The following is a 24,357-nucleotide window of genomic DNA, read 5'->3' on the forward strand; positions in this document are numbered from 1 at the left end:
ACCAAGAAATCATGATCATGACAACAGTCACAAATATTCATGAAGACTTACTCACGTTCATGACAGGTGTTATGTCATGTTTGTTACGGTGTCATGACAGTCTTATTCACAACACATCAAATAAAGTGTGACCAAAACTTTTTACTCTTGCTTATCACATGAATGGGAATTGGAATATTGCAATATTATACTGATAATATATTCCATGTTAGAATTTTATATCTTGGGCAATAGAAATAGTGAACAAAGTTTATTTTAGTTAAAACTGTCATTGACTGCTGGTTTTGAATTTGTCAATCCAAATATTTGAAATGTACAATTTTCAGTGACAGTTTTACATTTCAGTGTTCAAAATGACATGCTCCATGAATTAAGCTATGCAGAATCACTATAGTCAAAACAAAGCACTCCATTGTGAGTTTACACCACTGAGAATTGTTACTATTGTAGAATTTTTTTAAAGGAATTTCTGAATGTTATCAGAAATGTTTCTTATGGCAAAACTATGCTCTGGTCCATACAGTGTGAGCTCCACCAGTTGAAGAGGCCTTTGCATGCATGGGAGGCTAACTGGTAGTATTGAACTCAATATAATTATATCTGCTTGATGAAGCAGAAAATGATGCTGCAGTTCTGCAGGAAACATTATCTGAACCTAATCGGAGCATTTAGTTTTATTACATCAAAGGTCATAATGATTTCTAGCAATTATTTTTAAATTAATCAATTCCAGTCTGTGATGTTAATCAGTCACGCGTGTCAAAGCTTGTTTTGGACACATTTATGTTATTTTGTAAGTGAAGAAATATCCACAGCAAGTTTTGTAAATTTAACACAATATCTTGCGTGTTCCTTTAGCCAAAATAGTACGGAACCGTTATACAGTATATTTCTCCTACATGTCTGTAAAATCTTCAAATAGCAAGGAGCGTCAACTAAGACAATATGCGCGTCTCAGTTGACGTCACAACCCTTAGGTCACTTCCGTAAATAATTGGCGGGAGATGTAAAGAACCAGGAAGTAGTTTGTTGTTTTGTGGTTTACTTTTTAGAGGCAGGATAGGAGAAACGAGTTCGACAACAAGTCGGTAATAGAAATATTTCCTTTTGTAAAAATGGATAACACCACATCGCTACAAACAGATGGCTGGAAGAACACTAAAGAGGCGGTTGCAAACTTTCGTCGACTGTTGCTTTGCTCCAAATGGTAAGTTGGTGCGAATCCGAACCGTTTTTCTGCGTAGCTACGCAAAATGCAACGTAAACAGCTGTTTCACGAGGTGTATTCCTGTGAGGGGAATAAATATAACAGGATTAATCACTTCTAGCTTTAATACACGACGAGTCTAAACATGCATAAGCACGTCATTTTAACCTGAATGTTTACACGCAACAGAAAAAGACAAAAGAGCGAGTATAACTAGATGCGTTGAAGGGATTTCTCCCACCGTAATATACTGTAGAATGGTAATACAGTATATGAGTGTCTGACGCCATTGTGCATTTGCAATTACATTTATTGAGAATATTTTCATATCAGTATTCAAGATATTGAAGTCTATTTGCCTCTGCTAAAATGCCAGCTTTTTATGATGTAAAAAAATTAAACCAAGGAAAAGTATTTCAGAAATGTTCTCATCTTTAATTTGATTTATCAAACAGGTTGTTTTTTCTTTTTTTTTATTAAAAAATATAAATTAACTATTGTGGCTGTGTAATTGTTCACATGCTCTTATAATCTCAAACCCTCATTAGAGTACAGTGATGGCAGCATCATACTTTGGGGCTGTTTTTGTTCAGTTTTAGGAAGGTATGAACAGTCAGTGTTGGTGCGAAGGTTTCAGCCTCCTAAAAGAAAGATGAAGAGGAACATCTTCCTATGCCTTAACAACGACTCTGGTCATAAGTCAACAGCAGTGTACTTAGGCAACTACATACTTTAAAATTGTCCCTTAAAGAATTTCACCTTGTTCATCTACATACTTGTACGTGTTGGAGTCCCTGCTAAAGTAAAAAGCACTCTGCATTAATTTCTCCTGTCTTTTTAACAGGGCTGTGTAGACTTTTCACATCCACCATGCAAGAAAAATAAACAAAGCCTTATGTTGTGAGAACAATAATTCACAGTTGATGGTACACACTGCAGTCCAGGGATGAGGAAGCTGATGAATTTCAATAAACAATCCCCAGGCAAAAATAAGCTTCAGAGAAATGGCGTGAGATGTTGGAAATGCATACAGGCAAAAAGCAACACCATGCGAAGTCCCTGCAAATGATCATTTGTGTTTTTAGTTTTCCTCGTGTGATTTTAGTGAAGGGTGAGTTGTATCAAATCTAGTTATTTTCTGTGATAAAGGAATTTAGGTTTTAATACTCTCAAAATGGCAAAGATCAAAAACCTAATTACCGCTCCACAGCATCTTGCATTGCAATTGCTTTCTTTGTGTGGCAATGAGTTAAGCCGGCACAGACTAATAAATCCTTTCCCTGTTTCCCAGCTCAAATTTGATGGAGGAGCCAGTGTGTCTGGGGATGTGCGAGCATATGCTGTGCAGGTAATGTAACCTCACGGTGTTCTGCTGTGATATGCTTATTACGGGCAGGCGTTCACCGTGGTAGGAATTTTTATTTGCCGAACACAGGTGTAGCTAATAATGATAATGATTGCTTCGTTGCATTTAAGTGCGCGACTGCCAAGATTATGAATGCGTGGATGCTGGTTTACTGGCAGGGCATACTGGCATGCCTGAAAGGTATTTAAAAAACAGTCTGGTTTTCCTGCTATGACACATGAAAATAGCCACAGTGGGAGTCGTCTTCGTTCTGCCTCAGGCGTGGAAAATTACTTAATTTATTTGGACTAATCTCTGCAGAGATTAAATGATGCTAATACTGAAAGTATAAGGTTCACATGGATGAAGAAATCTAATGTGCTTAGATCCAAAGTTGGTATGAACTACAAACCTTTCTTTTTTGAAACTACTAAGAGGGGGAATCAATAGATGCACTGTATTTCTTTGTACTGAAATGTAAGTAGGACTCCATTCTAAGAAAGGCTTATTGCTCAGGTCTTGTGCTGGCCCCTGGGCAGGAGACGGCTGCGCGGTGTGTCTCAGCCCTGCGTGGGTGAAGGACATTCAAATCAACAGGCAGCTTAGCAGCATCATACAGCTCTTCAGTGACTTGGAGTCCCTGCTTAATCCCACAGAACAACCAGGTAAATGCATGCACAGCAACATGTTGCTTTCAGTCGGTCCAGATATGTTTTTCACATTGCAGCCACAAGCTTCATTATTTCTTAATGGGATTTTGTGTTATGAGCAAATATGAAGTGGTGCGTGATTCAAGTGGAAGGAAAAGCATTCATGTTTTCCAAAAATATTAGAAAAGTGTGAATGCAGAGTGCCTGGTTTTGAGGTGAACTGCACAATATATCAAATCACAATCACCTTTGAAATATTAATATTTAGGGTGTCGTGGTTGCAAATGACTGTTTGGATGCAGTATTTGGTTGGATATCATATTTAAAGGGACATGCACCATCATTCTGCAGACCAGTAATATAAAACTCTGGGGAAAAAATGAGACCACTGCAAAATTGTCAGTTCTCTGATTTTACTCTGAGTAAAATGAACATTGTTCTTTTATTCTATGAACTGCTGACAACATGTTTCTGAAATTCCAAGCAAAAATGTAGTATTTATTTTTCAGAAAATGAGAAATGGTCAAAATAACGAAAAAGATGCAGTGCTTTCAGGCCTTAAATAATGCAAAGGAAACAAGTTCATATTCATTTAAAAACAACGATACTCCTGTTTTAACTCAGGAAAAGTTCAGGAATCAAAATTTGGTGGAATAACCATAAGGTTTTCAATGGGGATTCAGTACAGTCGTCTCTTATTTCTTTTACAGAGCTGTATATATTCAGCCTATTGCTCGGTTTTTAGTTGCCCTTAAGTCACATTATGTGTCATTCTTCGTATACCTGAGATGCTAAGCCTTACAGTTCACAGTGAGAAAACTGTATATAATCAAATAATCAGGATAAAGTGGATAAAACATAATAATTACAGCATTACAATTATGTAATTATGATGCAGTAATGCAACATGTAATTGTATTGCAATTACATATTTTCCTGGTATTGTGTCGTCCACAGTGACGTTTCACTGCAGTTTCAACTTTCTTGGGTAGTTTGCCTCCTGGCTTTATGCTAATTCCTCTTAGCAAAACATTTATTGTCTTGACTTTTAACACATGATACTTGGATCTAAACCATTCCACTGCAGCTCTGACCCTAACCTAAATCTGACCCTAACCCACTGAACCAATAATACAATTCTGGAATGCTTGTGGTTGTTTTATACTATTATATATTGCAAGGCAATGGAAATGTGTTGTCAAATGTGTGCAAAAGTTGATTGCATTGAAATGAATTGTTCTTGTAATTGTTTTAAATTTTTAGTGCATAGTAGAATGTTATCACACAGAGAAAAAGGCTTTCTGAAAACAATTCACTTTCAAAATTTGTAGCGAGCACAGTACAAGGATGGGATTACTGTTTTGTTCTTAAAATATATCACTTCTGCTTTTTTATTTACTTATTTATTTTTTCATATATTTTATTTCAGACTCCTCTGTTGCTGAGGTCAGTTCGCAGGCGGAGGGTGCAGTTCTAAAATGCAAGAAGAACTTTAAGCTCTGGTTCAGTCCTCGCAGTCGAAAGGTGCGCTGCAAGGTAGAGAAGCCTTTAGAGATCACTGCTCCAGACAGGAAGTCGTTTGAAGAACAGCCTGCTGCTCAGTCCAAAGTCCCCACAGCTCAGTGCCAGGACCTTTCAGTGTTTAATTTCACTTCGTCCTCCCAAGACTCTTCATCTTCACAAAATGAAAGCAATGTAAACAGTAAAGGAAAGAAAAGATCTAAGAAAACTGCTACTACAAGGAAGGTTCAAGGGCACACCAGTGCCACACGTAGACAGACTAAAGAGAATTTGAAAAAGAAGAAGCTGGAGGCCATAAACCAGCAGTGGGGAATTACAGGCAACCAAAATCCCTCATCTGGACCAGAGCCATCCTGTGCTGTTGGAGCAAGAGGGTCCCGCAAAAGGGTTTCTTTCTTAAGCTCTTCTGTCTCGACTGATGAGGCCCAGGCTGAAGCCTCGCAGGTCTGTGAACTCAGTTTGACCAACCGCACAATAAACGTAAGTCTCTTGGGAGGGGAGATCAATGTGCTGAGTCACCAAAGCCAGCATGGTCAGAGCACATCCAGTCAGATGTCGTCAACAAATAACCCAAATCTGGATGACAGTTCCAAAAAAGAGACAAACACGTCTCCCCAGGAGAGTCTCTCCAAAAGAAGCAAAACAGTGGAGAGAAACTGCTCCTTGGAAACCACGCCAAAAAGACAGAGGGCCTCTTCAGGCCAAAGGAGAAAATCACCTGGTGGAAAAGCTTCACCTTTCACTGAGCGTTTAACTTTAGCAAGCCCCACAAGTGAAAAGAAAAAGAAACACCCGAGAGAAGGTAAACAGCATAGTCCGACTGTAGTAGCCCTCATGTCTTCAGACAGCCACAATAAATCCGTGTGCAGTCCTCGGTCGTCTTTCGGCCGTTCAAGCCCTGGAAGCCCTGCAATAAGGAAGAGGAACCACAGAGGAGAGACCCCTCTACATCTTGCTGCAATAAAGGTGAAGACGTTTAGTACCGATCACATTGCTAAAGCTAAAATGCAAGCAACTTTACCCAGGGAACTAGATTTCAAGTTAATGCTGCATCTATTGTCTCCTACAAAGATAAAAATTAAATGTCAGTCAAAGGTTAGCACCTTTGACAGACAAAGGTGCTAAAAGGCCATGACTTTGTGGCCTTTTTATGGTTTACTGATTCTTTCATAATAAAAAACCCAATCCTTTTCAAATCAGTACTCAGGTGATCGGACAGGCATGTTCTGCTGTTCAGTAATCCTCATGAACATGGCTGTAATCCCTCCCAGTATCACTGACACGGGAATCAATGGCTCTCTGTGGAGGCTGATTGATAAACCTCCACAGGTTTATCAATCAGCCTGTGGAGATTGAAAGTCACTTGTGTGATTTTTTATCACACAAAATGTGTGATAAAGTCACATTTTGCTGTGACTTTATCAGAGTGTTGTCCTCAGGCATCGGGTGTTATTTTTTCATATGGGTTGACGTTACATTTTTGTGATTCTCACCTCAGGTTTGTTGTTTACTATACGTATCCTGCAGGGAGATGTAGATTCTGTCAAAGAACTTCTGGATCAGGGAGCTGACCCCAACCTGAAAGATAACGCCGGCTGGACACCACTGGTAAGTCTACATACATCAATCTAAGCAACTGTACAGATGGAAGCAAAGAGATATAAAAATAAACACGAAGGCCTGACTATGTTTGGCCACAGAAAACATGGACAAAAACCAGCAATCAGGAATAACATTCTTTGGGTTGATGAGTGAAATTAAATTATTTGGAGATTTGGTAGAATCTATGATAATGAGGTGGTGTCCAGATTTAGTTCTCATCACAAAATAAATTTATTTTGTTTATGTTGTTTTTAAGTGTTGTTAAATTTGATCTGAAATATCCCTGTGTTTGGAAAGCAATCAGGTTTTCAATTAGGTGTCCTAATTATTATATTTTACATGACTGTATTTGCATAAGTGAAACATTTGTACTGAATGAAAAATGTCACTCTTATCATAGGATTTTAAATGTATCTTTATCATTGTAAGTTTCAATTATTTATGGTAAATAAGTAAAAAAAAAAACTTACAATGCAATTGAAAATGTTATTTTTGCTGTTTTCTCCACTGTTCCACAGGATTATCAATAAATGGCAATAAATTCATAAGTATTATTAAATACGGTTACTGTGTGCATTTTGGTAAATGGCGTCTTGAAGAAGCTGTTTTCAAATGGAAATGTTTTTTATAAAAATTATTGTTTCTGGTGCTATGAATGCTTTGTCATGCAGTCACAACCATACAGTTACCAAAAATAAAACAAAAACTTGTTTTTTTTTTTTTTACCATCTTTAATCTTATCATAATAGTAGCACAGAATACTGCAAAAAATTCTAAGTTCATACCGCTCAACCATACACACAGTTCTCCCGAGAAAAGCTGGCCACACACATTTCTGACAACAGCCTGGAACGACCAAAGCTTTAGCTTTTCTTATGACAAGAAGTCAGTTTTTTTATGTTTAATAGATGTAGCACAGGGGAATTTTGTCATTTTTATTCAGCACTAGGTTTCATCTAATCCTTTACACTATTCATGTTAAGAGAATATTAAGCGCTAAACAAAAGGAAGCCTGAGTACAATTTTAACTGTCTTTTCTTATAGAAATTTATGTGGAACACAGCTAAAAAGGATTTTGCTGTGACTTTATCAGAGTGTTGTATCCTTGGTAAGATAATTACTGTAATCGCTGGAATTGTTTAAGGCTAACCTAAAAGGTGTGTTGCTTTGTGCTTTTACACAGTTCTGCTTCAACAGGAAAAGTTGGAAGTGCTGTCACTTGTTCCCTTGGTTATCATGCTTTTTTTTTGTCTTTGAGAACAAATGTCAGTGTTTGCCTCTGACTTTATTACATCCCTTAATGTGACTGCTAGCTCCCCTCAGACTTGTTCAATTTGAGCTCTGACAGTTTGCAGCTGATGTTTTGAAATGCTTACAATACAGCTTTGAGTTTGAAATATTATTTGACTGCTTGTATATTTCTTGGAACTTATGTGAGCTTCTGCTCCCCGATGTGTCTTTTTCACTTCTCTAGTTTCAGCAGCACTTTCATAACTCTGTTTTATTAGTCTTCTAAGATAATATAAGTGTCTGCTTTTCTGGGATTGTTGAGCCTTGAGCAAATAAAATGAAACAGATTTTGTTTGTGCACTTTACAAATCCGTGGATTTTAATTCCTGCGAGTAAAACAAACATTTGTTCGGTACAGATGGCCAGCACTAAAAAAAAAGAGAAAAAAAAAGGCTGGAAATAGCCTGTGTTTGCATGAAACAGTTGGGTGGTAAGAAATGATAAAAGGCAAGTTTAATTTACTAGATAAAATATTGTAATGCAATTCATTCTCAGTATTCACTGTGCTATGTGTTTCCTATTGTGACTTTTTATTTAAAACAAATAGTTAACATTTTAGCTGAATTGTAAAATCCGAAAACAACCAAAACATATAATTTTATTAGAGGTACACAATGAAACGATCACAAATGTTATTGCAATATCACAGTCGAGAATGACTGGTTGGACATAATATTCTGTACACTATAATATTTTAGATGTCATGCTTTTATATTCATCAATTTTGATATATTTGGAAACTTGGATTTACTTCATTGTCCTTTATGCTTACACCAGATATAATTCCTATTATTTAAAATATAACTTTCATATGCTGCAAAATAGCGTTTTGTGCAGATTTTGTGCAGTTCTACTTTTGTTTAGAAAAAATAAATCATTAACACAGGCTAAAAACTTTGTCAAATTAAATGTTATTAGTTCTAAGCCTCATTTGTATTTGTTTCAGAAAAATATTGTTTTAAATAGTGAATAATTACAAAAAGTGAAGGTGATTGAGTTTGTTTTAGTTTTTATTAATTTGATTAGGTATCAAAAAATATGCAGAAGTGTATTGAAGGTGTGGAGGTATTTTTCAGAGGTAAACATTCCTTTCACAATTACATGATGTGTTTTTGGATATATCTTCGTCTCAAACACAAAGTGGGAAACAAAAAAACCCAAACACATTTCATTGCAGAATTTATGGTAATAGACTTCCTTTGAAAATAACAGTTTACAATAATGAGCATGAGTTGCACAGAATGACTGCTAGCCTTTTTGCCTCTTGTTTCAGCATGAGGCTTGTAATCTGGGCCACCTGGCAGCTGTGAAGGTTTTGGTCGCAAGGGGAGCCCTGTTGAACACACCTGGCTATGAAAATGATTCTCCACTCCATGATGCTGTGAGGAATGGACATGCAGCCATTGTTAAGCTGCTGCTGCAGCTCGGTGCCTCACAGAACGTTCTGTAAGTTGCATATATGTCTTTTCTTGTTGAAGTAGTCTTGTTGACTACTTTCTGTTCAACTCTCCTAGTAATAGTTGTAACTATTGACATCATAAGCATTGTTATGAAGTTGTGCTGAAGGCGCATTGTTGGAAAGAGTAGGAGCTTTTTAAAGAGACAGAGGTCTGACCAAGTTTGTTGAAGACTTTTGCTATATTTTTGCTAAAAGCTATATCTCAAACATCAATAAATATGAAGTCAGAAATATGAAATTTAACATGTTGGTGAAGTAGGAAGGATTTTTGTCTTACACAAAATAATTTTAATCATGTTCTGCATTTTCTTTCTTTAAACGTTTGTTTGTAAATTGCCATGATACAATGAAAAGGTAGTAGTTTTAGTCAAGTCATTATATCTTGAGAACCTCATACTGGCCCATGCCCACTTTCATCCATCTTTGTAATGAATACTTTGAAGCTTGGCAACAAAAGTTTCTCTGTCAATGCAGAATATTTACTTTTTACATTAAGGGTAAAGGATATGGTTGCCAACAGCTGCTCCCTGCTAAATATGGCAAATTGTATTACATGTACCTCTCAAGCCCATTCTAATCAAACAAAGTATTTTAATTTTGGATGTAGATTACTTGGACAAAATGAGACTGACAGATCGGGCAAGGAAGCTTTGATACAGGAAGGAAAACATTTTCACTAAATTCAAATGTTACCTTTTATAAATAAGCAGGTTTTCCTCAGTTTCCTGGCTAAATGTAGTAAACCCACACTGTTGCTTGGGTTCAAATTCCAAGTCTTTCTGCATGGAGTTTTGCATGTTTTCTATGCATGTGTGGATTCTCTCATTGTCTAAAAACACGACTGTTAGGTCAATAAGTTACTCTAAAAATGTCCCTAGATGTGAGTGTGTGCATGCATGTGTGTTTGTACTGTGTGTCTCTGTATTGCCCTGTGGTGGACTGGCGACCTATCCACAGTGTACCCCAAATCTCACCCAATGACTGCTAGAAAGTAATTGTCTGTATCCACTTGTCCGGATACAGACAATGACTGGATGGATACAGAAATGGTGAAATGCTCTTTTCCCAATCACTCATGAGCCGTGTGTGTATAGGAACAGGGTGTGAGAAAAAAAATTGTGCATAGGTGGACAGATGCAAGGCTAATGCTTATTATCACTTTCCTGATGCTGTACTAACACTTATGGAAGCAGTGTAGATGGGCAGAACATTGTTTGTAATGAGGTAGGAGACATTAGGTCATCGTTATGATGATTAGTCTAGTTGATCAGGGTCGCTTTCCTTCTTTGGTAATTACCAATCGTCTTTTTTCTACATTGCTTGCTTGACTGTTTGTCTTATTGCTTGGGTGACTCCTTTAATGCATGGCCATACATTTTTCGCTTCTGTAACCTCTCAGTACTGATGCAGAGAGCTTTTCAGGTCACTGCCTGGTGAATGTAATCATCATCCAAACTTCGTCCGTGCTTGCCACATTCACACAAGCCAAGCAAAGACATCTGCCAGTTCAATTCCTAATGGAATGACTGGCACGAAGCTCTGGGTTTGGAAGTAGTTTTTGATGGCTTCTTTTGTTGCCTGTGTGCATGACAGGTTTCTGTCTTTTAACTGTATTCTTTCATTGCTCTCCCGTTCCACTGCTGTGTTGCACTTGAAAGCGTATTGATTGTAAAAGATCAGTGTCATATAGCCATCACTATCAAAATTCAGTCTGAGGGATCAGTTATTTATTTCCCAATAAATTATCTTTATTACAACTTAAAACAGGCAAAAGATTCTGTATTTCTGACTTTAAAAAAATGCATCACTAAAAGGACACCTTTAGTACCTTATTATATGGTGTGGGGGAAAAAAAAAAAAGCAAAACTACAATCTTGCAAGATTTTTAAGCTAAACTGGATGGACATCTCAAAGCATAAAATAAAAATCAAATATTCATCATATTTGGTTTTTACCAGTACTGTTCGATGTGGGTCTGTTTTCTCAAACAGGCAGGACTTCTCATGGTTGTGTGTGTTGTATTTCTTTGAGCTTCAGAACTCAGCCGTTAGTGTCTGGGGGAAAGAGTTGTCACAATGACTTGATGAACTATTAAGAAACAGACTTTGAATTAGAGGCTGGGTGGGGCTGTCAAACTGAATATATTTCTTTAACTTTTTTCTTTCAGCTTTTTTCATATTCAAGTTTTAGTTATGAACATTTTTAAGATGTACAATAAATACTTCAACATATTGTCAGATATTTTGACAAGAGTGTGAGCATCACGCTCAGGGTCAAGCAAACATTGATATTTTGAGAACTGCACATAATAAGAGATCAAGACTAATATAAAAGGTCTGTCTAGAATATTCTATAAGGATTTTGAGGGAAAACAGTTCTTGTGGGTGAAAAGTCAGATTTGTGTGTTTGTGCTTGCTATAGCAGCACAAACTTTATTTGCATAATCAACCGTGCATTAGACATGAGTCTTAGTTTTAAATCTGAATGCATTTTATACACCTGAACAGCCACATGATATGCAAAATAATGCTCTGCATCTGTGCAGGAGGTGTAAATATTACCACAGCTGAACTTTAAGGACGTTAAAGTAGTGGCCTGAAAATTACACACTGAACATGCAAAAGGCAGTTTGCTACCACTGGTTATTACCATTAAAGTAAAAAAAAAATGACGGTAAGTAGATCAGAAGTTACTCAGTATGTTTGAATTGACAGCTGGCAGAGGAATAATGCTGAATCCATACACTAATTCAAAACCTATATTTGGTTGTTAATTAATGTCAACTCAGGGCCTTATGCAGTTCTCGCATATCATTAAAATGTACTGCATATAAACTGGATCTGTGTAGTTACAAAATATATGCTCATACAACAAATAAGCAATGCCATAAAATAGTAGAAGGTAATTGTGAATTTATTTTGGGAACTTTATTATTTTCTAGCCGTTTGTTTTTACATTTACAAAAATACTATATTGATTACCTCATAGTGACATGTTATGCTTTTCTACCGTAATGTTATTATTGAACATTTAGATTTGGATGCATGTATGCTAACTGGAGCCTTTGTTGGCTATTTAATTCTCTGCATTCAGTTCTCACAGATGGACAGAGTCAACATGTCATTACAAAATAAGAAACAAAATGAATTAAAATTCTGTGCTTATGTTTTTATAGCTGGCAAAATTATTCTCCAGCTTTGTTCAACCTCAATGGTTCACAGAATGTGTTTTGGTGAGAAAGACTGAGTGTAAGCAAAAACTTTGCTTGTTTACAGGAAAGCCTTAGAGGCCACCTTTAAGATGATGTGGGTCTGACAACTTTTAGAGAGTGGGTGTCATTAGGTTCCCAATCTTTGGAGTATATACTCCATAAACTATACTGTCTGCTGCAGTTGCTTGCCAAGCCGCAGTGCAGACTGAAGAGTTTTGGCTCCTATGTGCTGAACTCTAATTGTTTTCTGTTGAAATTTGAAATATTGCTAATGGTTTAAGCAAAGGTGCTGCAAGGAGACTGTTGGAAATGACTAGACACCCTCTGTTAATTTTACTGTTAATTTTGAACAAAATCTAAAAATCATATATGCAGTAAAAGTCAGCGGTCTTTTGTCTAACCTGTGCACAAATTCATAGGCATGGAGGAAAGGACATTTTGTGGAGGATGCAAACTCCTGACCTAACATGGCTCATCAGTCTTTATAATTCAAATAGTCATTTTTGCCTTACACCGAAAGATTAATTTTAACACGAACCATAAAACCTTTGGCACTAAGAAGAAAAGATAGCTAATACAACCTTGTTTACATACAGCTTTATTTCTCTTTTTGAGTTTTAGAGCAAAAAAATAATGTTTACAGTGAGAGAAAATGCAGTTGAAGGAGCATAATACACAGCATACTGTTTGAAGCCAACTGACATGGAAGGTCTAAACGAAAAATGAAAATCTTTTGCCATTAGTTTTATTTTATTGTGTGGAATAACAATGCAAATGTTTGCATGAAAACATAAGAACTGAGAAACTGAAAACATCCTTATAATCTTATAACACGTAAGAAACTATTATAGAGCTGCACAATATGTCACTATTGCAATATCAGGACTGTTTAGATTGCTATAATTGTTATTGTATTGTTATAATGTTTCTATAGTCCCAAAATAGTGGCAGTGATTAGTTTTGATGCATGTTGCAGCTCATGCTCACTAGAATCAAACTTGTGGTTAAGCAGAAGCAAAGCCCTGTAGTGTTTATTACCTTACCTCCGCCATGATTTTTTTCCCCCCTTTCCCTTGAAATTTTAACATATTCTTCTCGCATGCACACACCAGCGTGTGTGCTTGCATATGTTGAAGTGTCAGGGACATTCTTTGTTTGTTTATATTTGTGTGTGTATTCGGCTGGGAGAATGAATCCAAATGAAATATTTTATGGACCAGTGGACCTATTAATTGTCCCCCAGGTGTTATCTTTGCTGACGCCTAATCTTTTAGAGACGACCTGCTGGGCTCGGTTCTTCTATTTGTATCCTCTCTTCCTGCCATCCTCTCTCTTCATCCCTTTTTTTTCCTCTTTTGCACTTCCTCAAGGTGACCTTTCAGGCAGCTTTCTCAAACTCGCACTTCATTTCAACATCCTCTTTGTAACCAGGAGATGGTTGCACTTTTATCATCTTTGAGTGTCTGTTCATAGCGGTGCTTTTGATTTGATTTTAAGCCTCCATTACTCACACGGTATTGAAAAGGTTACTATGTACCAGATTTAAAATATATGCTGAATCCCCACAGAAACGGGGATCTTCTTCTTCAGATGCATTTCTCAAAATATCAGATGTTTTGTAACTGTGCGAAGAAGTCAGAGGGAAATGATGCCTGCATGGGGAGAACATGTACGCCCTGTAAAGAAGGGCTCCAGTCAGGATTCAAATTCATTTTGGTGTAAGGAAACCGTTTTAATAACTGAAACACCACACACATCAACAAATAAAAAGTAAAAATAAAAATAAAACGAAGTTTGACAAGGATGTTTCTATCATGCACTTTGAGGAGGGGAGTGAGGCTCACTGTTGGGGAATTCGAGCAGGAACAGACATCTAAGAGTCACTAGGTGTCCATGATGATTTATTATAATCTTATCAGGGTTGGCAATGAATGTGAAGAGTGTTGTATTAATGGAAAGAAAATAATTTTGATCTTTGGTAAAACTGGAATTTATATTTCGGTTTTCTTTAGTTTCATATCAAACTTAAGAGAGACAAAGATTATTGTTCATCAAGGGAAAATCATATATTGTTGCACAGCTTCACCGAACAGCTGGTATGTGATTTCTTTGCCAGATTATTTTCCCTCAACACGGGATTATTGAACTCTACAGTTTTGCTTGGCAAGAGATTGTGACTTAGATTTGCAAGTATTGTGATAACATGTTGGAAGAATATTAATTTCTTATTGAGAAGATGTACTTTGGACTAAAGATTCTAATGTGAGGAGGGCCAAAATGGGGGGGTGGGAAATACTTGACAAATTGGCTTGAAATTAGACTGGTAAAATATTGAAAACATCTATAGAACTCTGAGATTTTACATTTTTACACATACAAATCTTGACAAAATTCTGTTGGTGGTTACTATTATGTTTAACATCAGAAGTTATTCTTTATGAGATATCGGAGTATAGAATGGAGCATCCTGTTGCACTAAACCACCTGAGTTTTTGTGTGTCCTTTTGCTTTAGTTGTGTTTTATTTTATGTTTTTTTTTCATCCTCATCTTTACAAACTCATTAATACACAAAGAGGTACATTCTTTGAAACACTGATATGCTTTATCAGTAAATTTTATGTCCTCTTTGCAGTAATCTACATGGAAAGCGTCCTGCAGATTATGCAGTGAGCCAGGAGATGCTGGCGATTTTCCAGGAAGCTGCAGAAAGAATCCAATATGCTAATTCTCATACATCTCATAGCCCCTCAGCCACTATCTCTGCGGTATGTCTTCATAAATCAGTGAATAATCCTTTTTTTCCATCTTGCATTTGGCAACCCTCAAGTGGTGATATTCTTGCATTAAGTGCCCGGAGACTGTATAACCGTGTTGTTATGTCTCATTTTAGTCGAGCGAGAGTGCAAGAAGGGATCGGACTTTAATGTTATTGGCCAGCAAGCTATCATCACGAGAGCAGCGTCAGCTAGTCAAACTGGGAGTGTTACTGAGAGGAAGGATCGTTGATACCTTTTCTGACTCAGGTAGTATTCTTTTATCTTACTTACTAACTCTTGCTTATGGATATCAATTATTTCAGGAATAAACCTGAAATTCTGCCTCTATGTTGCAAATTGTCATTGCTTGACAGCCATTATTTTCTAACAACTTTTCAGCAACTGAGATTTTCAGGAGTAAACAATAGATGTAAAAATTGGAGATGCACCTTCAGAATTTTTGGCCGATTTCCATTTATTGTAAAACTTATTTTTCCGTGATACCGATTCCTGTTTTTGTTTTTTCTGAGCTCTCTTTTGGACCTATTGCATAGGACGAAAGAAACAGCATTCAAAATATCTTTTTTCTCGTCTTCCTGCCATGAGTAGTCATAAATTACATATTCTTTATATTAGGATCCAAATGATAACACAGAGCAACAGTTTTCCTACCTGATGGGTCGTTAGCAGGCGTCACATGCAGAGGAGTTAATTGGACCATTTGAATCAGCTGTGTTGGAGCAGAGACTCATCTAAAACTGGCAGGACACTGGCGTTTGGACACCAGTTAAACTCTCACGTGGCCTAGTTAAACTCTCACTTGGCAAATTCGCTAAAGGTAAAAAGAAGGTCGATCAAGGTGAAAATTGGTCAACAGCCAGTTTTTCACTGCAGCCCCTTCATGCAGCTGTTGTTGCATAAACACCTTTTCTTGCCCAATATTCTTAGAAGTACACATAAGTTGTTATATAAATGGGCAGTTTTGTCCCAGCTTCCCATTTAGGAAGAATGAGAAATCTATCATGAAGAGACAGTCACACACTGCAGATCTAATGTTTGGTGAAATTATTTCTGCAATCTTAGAGTTTTTTTTTTTTTTTTAACTCAAATGATATTTTTCCCCACACACAGTTATGCTCCATACGCCTTACTAAGAAACATAGATCCATTTGTACTGTAAAAGCTGTGAGTCAGTACCTGAGCATTATCACTCATGAAGGTTCAACAGTAGCAAACGGCTGCTTTTAGTGGTGTATGCATCATTGTGATGCAGCAGCTCCTTCACTGTTGCATAGTAATGGCTGGAAGAACACTGGAGAGCAGAAGTAATTGAAATCGTTCCTCATAAAATGTTTGGAGGTGCTGTCAGAGTGATGAATTCACACTAATGAAAAGCAGAGGAGCTTCTTGTTGCTTCCCCCCCTCTGGCTGCAGGGGTGACTGTTTGTACTTCCAGACGTTTTTTTTTTGTTTGTTTTTATCATTTCGAGCTGAATGCTATAGTTTCAATGCAATATGTAAAAGGGTTTTACCCCTGGGATATAATTATGTTCGTTCTGCACTTGTCAACTCGGCTCACTCATTGAATGAAGAGGCAATAAGCTTGTATTTAAATTTTAATTAACCTATTATTATGTGACCCTGCTTTTTATAGCAAAAAACCCTGCTCTGGTTTTTGTTTCATTGTCAGCAGCAGTTTGACAGGTGTACAGTAGGTTACCTGGTCACTCACTCAAAGTGAGAAACGCTGGCGAATTATTACTGTGAGAAGTATACCTTCATTGTAGCTAGGTTAAGGTAGGTCCTATGAAATCTGTTGTATTATTTCCCAAATTCCACTTTTTAATAAAAAAAAAAGTTTTCTAATTTCTACTTTTCTTTCATTCAAAACTTGTTTATTAACCCAAAAAATGACTAATTATGGAGTGAATGAAATCACCTCAACAGCCAGAGATCTACATTCTCTCTAAATGTATAATTGAAAAACTGAGATATGAGAATATGTTGTTTTGCTATGTGTATATCTGATGATTGCTAATGTTATGCCCTGCATATTATACTTTAAAAGCATTCGCAGTGTTGGACAAAGTAGAGTACCTTCAAATAAAAGTGGCAAACATTATTATTTGGCTCTTCTGAACCATGTCTTTGTGGGTCACCTTTTGCTGTAAATGCAGCTGCAACACTTTTGCATTCCTCCATCTTTGCACGTTTAGAGATCTTTACTTTTGACTTTTTTTTTTTTCCTTTCAACATCAGTTTCCCAAAGGCTCATTTAGATTTAGTTCTGACCTATTTTGTTGCAATCACAAAGAGCTGGTTGGATACACTGTTTTGTGGACTATAATAGCTCAGGTTTTATGCATGAAAACTCTGCTTGCCAATACTTAATTTGGCCACTTGAGCGACCTTCAAGTGTCCTTATTTAGACATGACGAAGATTTTTAAGGGATGATGGAAACATTGTGAAGATAGACAATATAGGTTGTAGTTTGGGAAATGTGGGTTAATTGAAATAGTTGTCACAGTATTAACCAATCATGTGGTCATATGCAATATTTAGCAATCATATCAGAACGCAATATTTTTGACTATCGTGCAGGCCTAGTTCCTGATAAAGAACAGAATGACACTGCTTCCATGTGTCACCATGAGGATATTGTGTTCAAGGTGACAGTTTTTCTCCACAAGCACTTTGCATGCAGATGAAAAAGTTTAATTTTGGTTTCGTCTGACCTGAGCAACTTCTTCAACACACTTGCCGTTTCCCCTTCATGGTCTGTAGCAAACAGCAAAAGAACTTAAAATGGCTTACCTTAACAAGTGCTTTCTTCTGGCCATTCTTCCGTTTAAAAAAGTGATTTATGCATGCCTAATATGTGTGCTGTGACCGATTCTCCCATATGACTTGTGGATCTCTGCACAGTTTGGGTGGACAACTGTTTATTTACAGGTTTACAGTTATGTGTTACCCTTTTCATTTTTGTTTGATTGATCTGACCAGTATCCCATGGGCTGGTCAAAGATTGGGGATTTTGTTTTGTAACCTAAACCTACTTGGTCTTCATTATGTTGTTTGTTTACTAATATAGCAATTTCTAAGGTCATTACAAAATACCGGCATTAATTCTTAGATAAATTAAGCAGTTCAATTTATTTATTTTATTTTTACTAATTAGAGGACTTCTGAATGCAGCTTGTTTAACTGGATTTTATTTACTTTTCTGATTTTTTTATTTTTTTTCCCCTCCTCAAAAATGTGAAAGCCATGTCTCATTGCCCTGCTTTCTTGTTAATGTGCCACATAAAATCCCTATAAAATATGTCGGTGTGTTATAACGTGACAACATGTTAAAAGTTCCAGTACAAATACAGTAGTGAGGTACTACGTCTCCATGTCTGATGTACAATAAGCTTCTCCTTAATGGCCTCTTATATTTCTTTGTTCTTTATACCTTATTATTGATCACATAATCTGGAACTATCTAGTCAAGCACAGACTGCTGTTATTTTAAGTTTGTAGCACAACTCCCTTAAGTGTCTCTTTTCAGTTTGGGTTTGTACATGTTTGTTTTCTTCTCCCAGTGAGCCATGTCGTCGTGCCAGAAGGACAAATGCCCACCACCTACTCCACCCTCCTGGGTCTTCTTGCTGGCTGCTGGGTTGTCAAATACAGCTGTAAGTATGAAGTGAGCTGCTGACTGGAACAATTCTCTGCGGGCACCTTTTTTTGAATTTGATGTTAAAGCTACTGCTGGAAGTATACTAACCTCTCACCGCAGTCATCCTAAGGCAGTGCCATTGCAGTTTTTTCATACTTTTTGGCACCTGTAAATTAAAAATAAAATAAAAAATTCTTCTTAGCAAGGCTAGCACAACATTGATTGTTTTTTTTTCTGACAAAGCTCCCTTTTTGCAATAGCAAACCACTTTGTAGCATTTTACAATGACCAATTGATTTATATATTTATAATTTCCCGCTATGTCCCAGGCAACATCCGAATTGCTACTTTAAGCAACACTGAGTTTACTTTTGAGGCTGCCTATGCAATAAAGGCAAGAGGTTAATTCTCCTCAGTGCCGAAGAAATCTAGAGCATGTCTTCAAACTTTGTACTCTCCGCAAGCCGTTGAAATCAAATTCATGTTTTTGAATAATTTTTTCAAGTTTGGTTTGGACATGTGTATTTAACCATGTACTCATGCCTACTTGAGTTTCTTTTATTACTGAAGTTCTGTGTCTTCTTGTTACTCCTAATTGCCCATATTGCACCTCAGGGCATCTCTTCAAGGTCATTTTGTTTGAGGATTAAACTCCTCCTGACCTGATCCACGTGTCATAATGAGCTGCAGTTGGTTTAATGTTTAATCAGTGGGGGAGCATTTATCTTGCCACTCACTCATTCAGTGACTCACAAAGGTTGGAGGTTAGAAGTTGAACTGAACATAAATAAATATGCTAATAAGTCCTCAGCACTAAGCACAATCATCCGCAGCGATTAACCTCAGTATCTGCTCCTTTTCTTTGGCCTAGCTCCCCTACAGGAAACAAAACTATAATTAAGTGGGTTGAATGGTGCCACTCTATTTACTGCTTCCTACAGATATGCATGTATGTAATTTGTGTTATTGTGGCAGGGTTTTTCACTTGCACACATTTACACTAATTTTCTCATCTTGCCGAACAGCTGGGAGAAACGTTCCAGAAAATAAAGATGCTGTCGAATGATTGCGGAGGTGGTTGTGAGGTGAAACATATATGTCGGGCAAGTGTTTCCATGGATACAATGCTGATTAAAATTGTTTCCGTCACTGAGTCGTAAACTATGAATTAATTTTCAGGAATAGACGTAAACACCAGCAACCCTCCCGACCCCATTAGGGACAAGGGTGAAGAGAAAATGGATGGATGGATGGATGAATAGACGTAAACGTGGATGGTTGGAGAATGGTTCTGTTTTGTTAGCGATTCATTAAAAAGCAGTGAGTCATAGAGCAACAGATATATCAAACACACAACCTCCCCTAGCGTAGTTACCATCAACACCTTGTAATGTTTGGATGAAGAGCCTTTGTGTTTAAATGCTCATGGCATTTTTTTTTGTTCCAAAACTTTCCATCTGTAAAATATTAACACTAAGAGAAGGAACCATCAGTCATTCATCATCCCTTGATAATCATAGTGTAAATTACATGGTTCCTGTTAAACCATGTTATTTACATGGTTTAACATGTAAATAAACAGCAAACTTTGTTTACGTTTGAGGGCATTAAGAGAACAGGCTTTCCCTTTTTTGCTTTCTAAACAATTGTTTGCCTGGTAGATAACCAGTAATGGTTGTTATTGTGACTTGCTGAAGTTCTCTAACTGATGTCTAGAGGTTTTTCTCTCTCCCACTTTCCTCCTGACTGTGAGTGGAGGAAAGATGAATTTAAAATATGTCTAATTGCCTGTGATGAAGGTATAATGTTTCTATATTTGTGTATGTAAGTATTTTTAGGACATTCTACATTTAGATTTGTCTGAAATTCGTATCTGGATTGAGTTATTTACATCTTGCAATTCGCTTGGAGGTGTGGTAAGAAAGTGTATCCATACCATGTAATGCTTGTGTGATGCGTTTTTAAAAGAAGTTATGAAAAACATTACATCCATCTCACAAGTCCCACAATATGATAGCCATTAACAGAGAACTTTGATTCATGGGTTGTTTGATTTTTTTTTTTTCTTCATGCATTATCTCTTGATATGCATACAAAATGCATAATCCCATTTTTACCATAATTTGCTGCTGTAAATGCTGTACATTTCTCCAGCCACTGTGGGACATTTGCATTCTACTCCTTAAAGAAATTTACATTTTCTTATACTGGCTGTCACAGTTTCAGTTGGACTGTGTTCAAGTTTCAAGTTTTGTCTAATATTTACAATGATAGTTGCTTCGTTAACTCCATAACTCTGGGAGCATCTCTCTGTCAACAACTTCAGCTTTGGCAATCCTTGAAATCTTCTAGCTTGTAACAGAGTAGTCACGAGCATTGTCATCCTCTCAAAACTTGTCGCAATCTTTCATGTCAGCATAATCAGCTGCAAGCTTAATTTTGTTTGCTTTATCTGTTTGTCGGCAGGGGTGAAAGCATGTCTGCAGGCGGGAAAGTGGCTGCCTGAAGCTGAGCATGAAGCGGGAGAAGGCCCTCAGCGCAGCCGCATCAACAGATGTAGTTTGGTAAAGTTTAAACACACAAATACAAAGCAAAAAAAAATAAATAAATCAAAAGAGGCATGTTTAGTTTAGAGTCTTGTTTAGGTTTAATATATTTGAATTCAGTATACACGTAGTTATGCCTCCTAAGCAGCTTTTGGGTTTTTCTTTTTTTTTGAGAGGTCAAAAAGAAAAGAGCTGAAACAGCAGCTCAAACTATCCTCAAATGGCGAGACAAACACTTTGCACTGGCCAAGTCGGAGTCATGACCTCAGACCAAACAAGAATTTGTTGCAAGGCTTGAAAATTTCTACTTGCTCACCAGACAGCAGATGGATTAAGAGAGCTTGATAGAAAATAAAGCTGGACTTTCTGTCTTGAGGCTGCATTTGCCACCAGAATCACATTTTAGTGTAGCTTTAGATTATTGATAGTGATTGATGTTGAAAAAAAAAGATGTTTTATCATGAAAAACTACAATTTATACAAATTAGTATTGTCATTAGACAATGTAAATATAAGTAGCTATTTGCTTTACAAATGACAGGACAGTGCTTTTCTCTTTTTTATATTATTTTTTTGCTGAAAGGACAAAAAAATTCAAACTTAATGTGATATCATAAATAGTAATAAAGATAACACTTAAGATAAAAAGGGAACTTAATTTAAAGTATAATTAAAGAACATCATTACTTCAAATGTTATACTCTATGATGCTTGAGTTACTTTGAACAGTTCTCTAATTCAGTGCTGCTTTAAACAGCAACACTACTAAGTTCCTTTTGAGGGTGAGGTTTTTGAAAATCTCTTATTGGCAAAGTATCTAAGTTAAGCACTTGTACAGTAAATTTGATAGCATTTATGAATTTCATAGAGATTTAATTAAATCTTTTGGAGAATTATTTTGCCTTGAAAACACAAGAGCCTCAGATCTGTTTTATCAGTTTGTGTTTCATGTTTTCTGAGCTACTCTTTTGATGGAATAATAATTATTCATCTGGAATTAGGAGCCATGCAAGCATGACAAATACCTAAATAACACATTAACTAGAGTTTTGTTTCTCCAGCTTCCACCACTTTTCGATGGCTGTTTCTTCTTCCTCCTCGGCTCCTTTAAGGGGACAACCAAAGACGAGCTCGCCAAGCTGTTGCAAGAAGGAGGCGGCCAACTTCTGAGGCGGCAGCCAAAGCCTGACAGCGACGTTACACAGACTCTGAATGCAGCAGCCTACCATGCAGAGCCAGGCTCTGACCAGGCACTCTGCACCCAGTACATCATCTACAACCCACAGGGAACCTACAAGCCGGCGGTTGTCAGACGAGGGAAAGTGTGGTCCGCTCCCTCAACCTGGATCATCGACTGCATTGCAGCCTTCAGCCTCCTCCCTGTGCCTCAGCATTAAATTACTGGGGTTTTTTCTTTTTTTATTCACTATGATTAACATTTCTTCTAGATTTTACTCACTCTGCATGGTTTTTAACTTGTGGTACATTGGTTGTTTGCTATCACAAATAACTAATTCCTTTGCAAATTAAAACAATTATGTTTCATTTTATGATCCCGTATGTGTTTAAAATACGGCACAAATTCTAATAAAGTTCTTCTTTTTAGACTTGCTGTTATTAACCAATGTTTGCTTTCAGTGCCTCATAAGACTGAAATAACTAAAATGGAAATTGAAAAAAAAAATCAATCCAGCCAATACATTTGTGTTTTCAGAAAATTAGTCTGTATAGTTTTTGTGGAGTAGTTGTGTAATTGTATGTTTCTCTGAATTAAAAATATTCTTCAGTATATTATCTTTGTTTTTTATTATGTAGAGACTCCTAGTAGAAATGGAATCATTTTTGGACTCTTAAATTAACAATTAAAGAAAAGAGATCTAAAAAGGTAAAATTCAGGAATTTACTATTATGATTTGAATTTACTATGTCAACAAAAAGGGATTGTTCTTAGTTTGTGGTTGTCATAAGACAAAATGTGGAAACAATTCTCTGTTTATCTGTGATACACATGTGCTTGGGTACCTGGAAACAGAAGAAATATGTGAGTAGGATGGCAAATACTTCTACACTGTACATCCTACTCAGTAAATTAGATCTGATGGGGCTTATCAGATTCAAAGTAGCTATTGTAGCGTTCTTATCAAATTTCTCTCATTAAGCACACATTTCTGTATTAAAATATTTACACATTATTTGTCTGACGTAATATTCTGATCTTAAAAGTTTCATTTCAATAGCTGTTAGAACATTTTCAAAATGACCAGAAATGAAGGCTTTAAAACACCAGTCTAATGTATGCAGTCTGTGTAACTTGGTGAAATGAGTTATTGAAATAAAATTTCAATATTTACATTTATTGGATTGAAACTATATTTACTTTAAATAAATATACTTTTTCTTAAGTCAGCCAATGTTTATTGTTTAAAGCCACTTATAAATGCCTGCAGGTGCCACATTTATCTCTTCAATTATTTGCAAGTGTACACGCTGGGAATGTCCAGCCTTCAGGAAGGAAAATGGCTCTGTGTGCCAGAGATCTAAAGGTGCCTCCCAGCTAGTGAAAAAAGTATCATTATCCATCATAAAACAAGTCTAGTACTGGCATAGGCTGAGGGACCCCTCACAGATAAAGAAGTCCTTACACCAAAACCATCTTTTAAGTCAGTTCACTGTTATACTCAAGGAGAAACGGAGAAGGAACTAAATTTTTTGATCAATCTAAAATGAATGTTTGGCTGAAAGACCATTAATGGCACGCTAGGGTTACTCACCCCTGACAGATTTGTTGATTTATCATCAACTGGCATTTTTTGGCACTATGTTTGTGTGAGTGAAAGCAGGAAAAGAGGCCTGTTGGTTAGTTGGTCCCCCTTTTACGCTGGACTTAAGGGACGTGGCAGTCCTAGTGGCGGCTGGTCCATAGGAGGCGCTAACCTCATATGTCAAAGGAAGATTATGAATAAATAAATTACAGTTTTCCTTTATAGTGTGTGCTAACCCAAAACAATTTGATTTTTTTTACACTTTTCCATCAGTTGACTCTAGACAGTGAATTTTCGCCCACACAGACATCTTTCATGACTCTTCCGTGGCGCTAGACTACAGCT

General features: G+C 36.8%; 1 protein-coding gene across 1 annotated transcript; it reads left to right on the plus strand.

The window, feature by feature from the left end:
* Window positions 1–979: 979 nt before the first annotated feature.
* bard1 (BRCA1 associated RING domain 1) lies at window positions 980–23,442 on the plus strand. The gene is made up of 11 exons (XM_028024463.1): window positions 980–1,207; window positions 2,499–2,555; window positions 3,069–3,217; window positions 4,632–5,689; window positions 6,251–6,331; window positions 8,889–9,061; window positions 14,919–15,051; window positions 15,177–15,309; window positions 18,628–18,720; window positions 21,171–21,268; window positions 22,312–23,442. The coding sequence occupies exons 1-11, from the start codon at window positions 1,116–1,118 to the stop codon at window positions 22,645–22,647; spliced, it is 2,403 nt and encodes an 800-aa protein (XP_027880264.1). The 5' UTR covers window positions 980–1,115; the 3' UTR covers window positions 22,648–23,442.
* The last annotated feature ends 915 nt before the right edge of the window (window positions 23,443–24,357 follow it).

Source organism: Xiphophorus couchianus, chromosome 7 (genome assembly GCF_001444195.1).
Source record: "Xiphophorus couchianus chromosome 7, X_couchianus-1.0, whole genome shotgun sequence".
Classification (NCBI taxonomy): Eukaryota; Metazoa; Chordata; class Actinopteri; order Cyprinodontiformes; family Poeciliidae; genus Xiphophorus; species Xiphophorus couchianus.

Bases quoted from the DNA above. Each gene is read 5' to 3' on its own strand.
- bard1 (XM_028024463.1), top strand. From the start codon at position 1,116: ATGGATAACACCACATCGCTACAAACAGATGGCTGGAAGAACACTAAA. The intron at 5,690-6,250 runs GTGAAGACGTTT...CGTATCCTGCAG, and splicing joins TACATCTTGCTGCAATAAAG to GGAGATGTAGATTCTGTCAA. The intron at 18,721-21,170 runs GTAAGTATGAAG...GTTTGTCGGCAG, and splicing joins CTGGGTTGTCAAATACAGCT to GGGTGAAAGCATGTCTGCAG.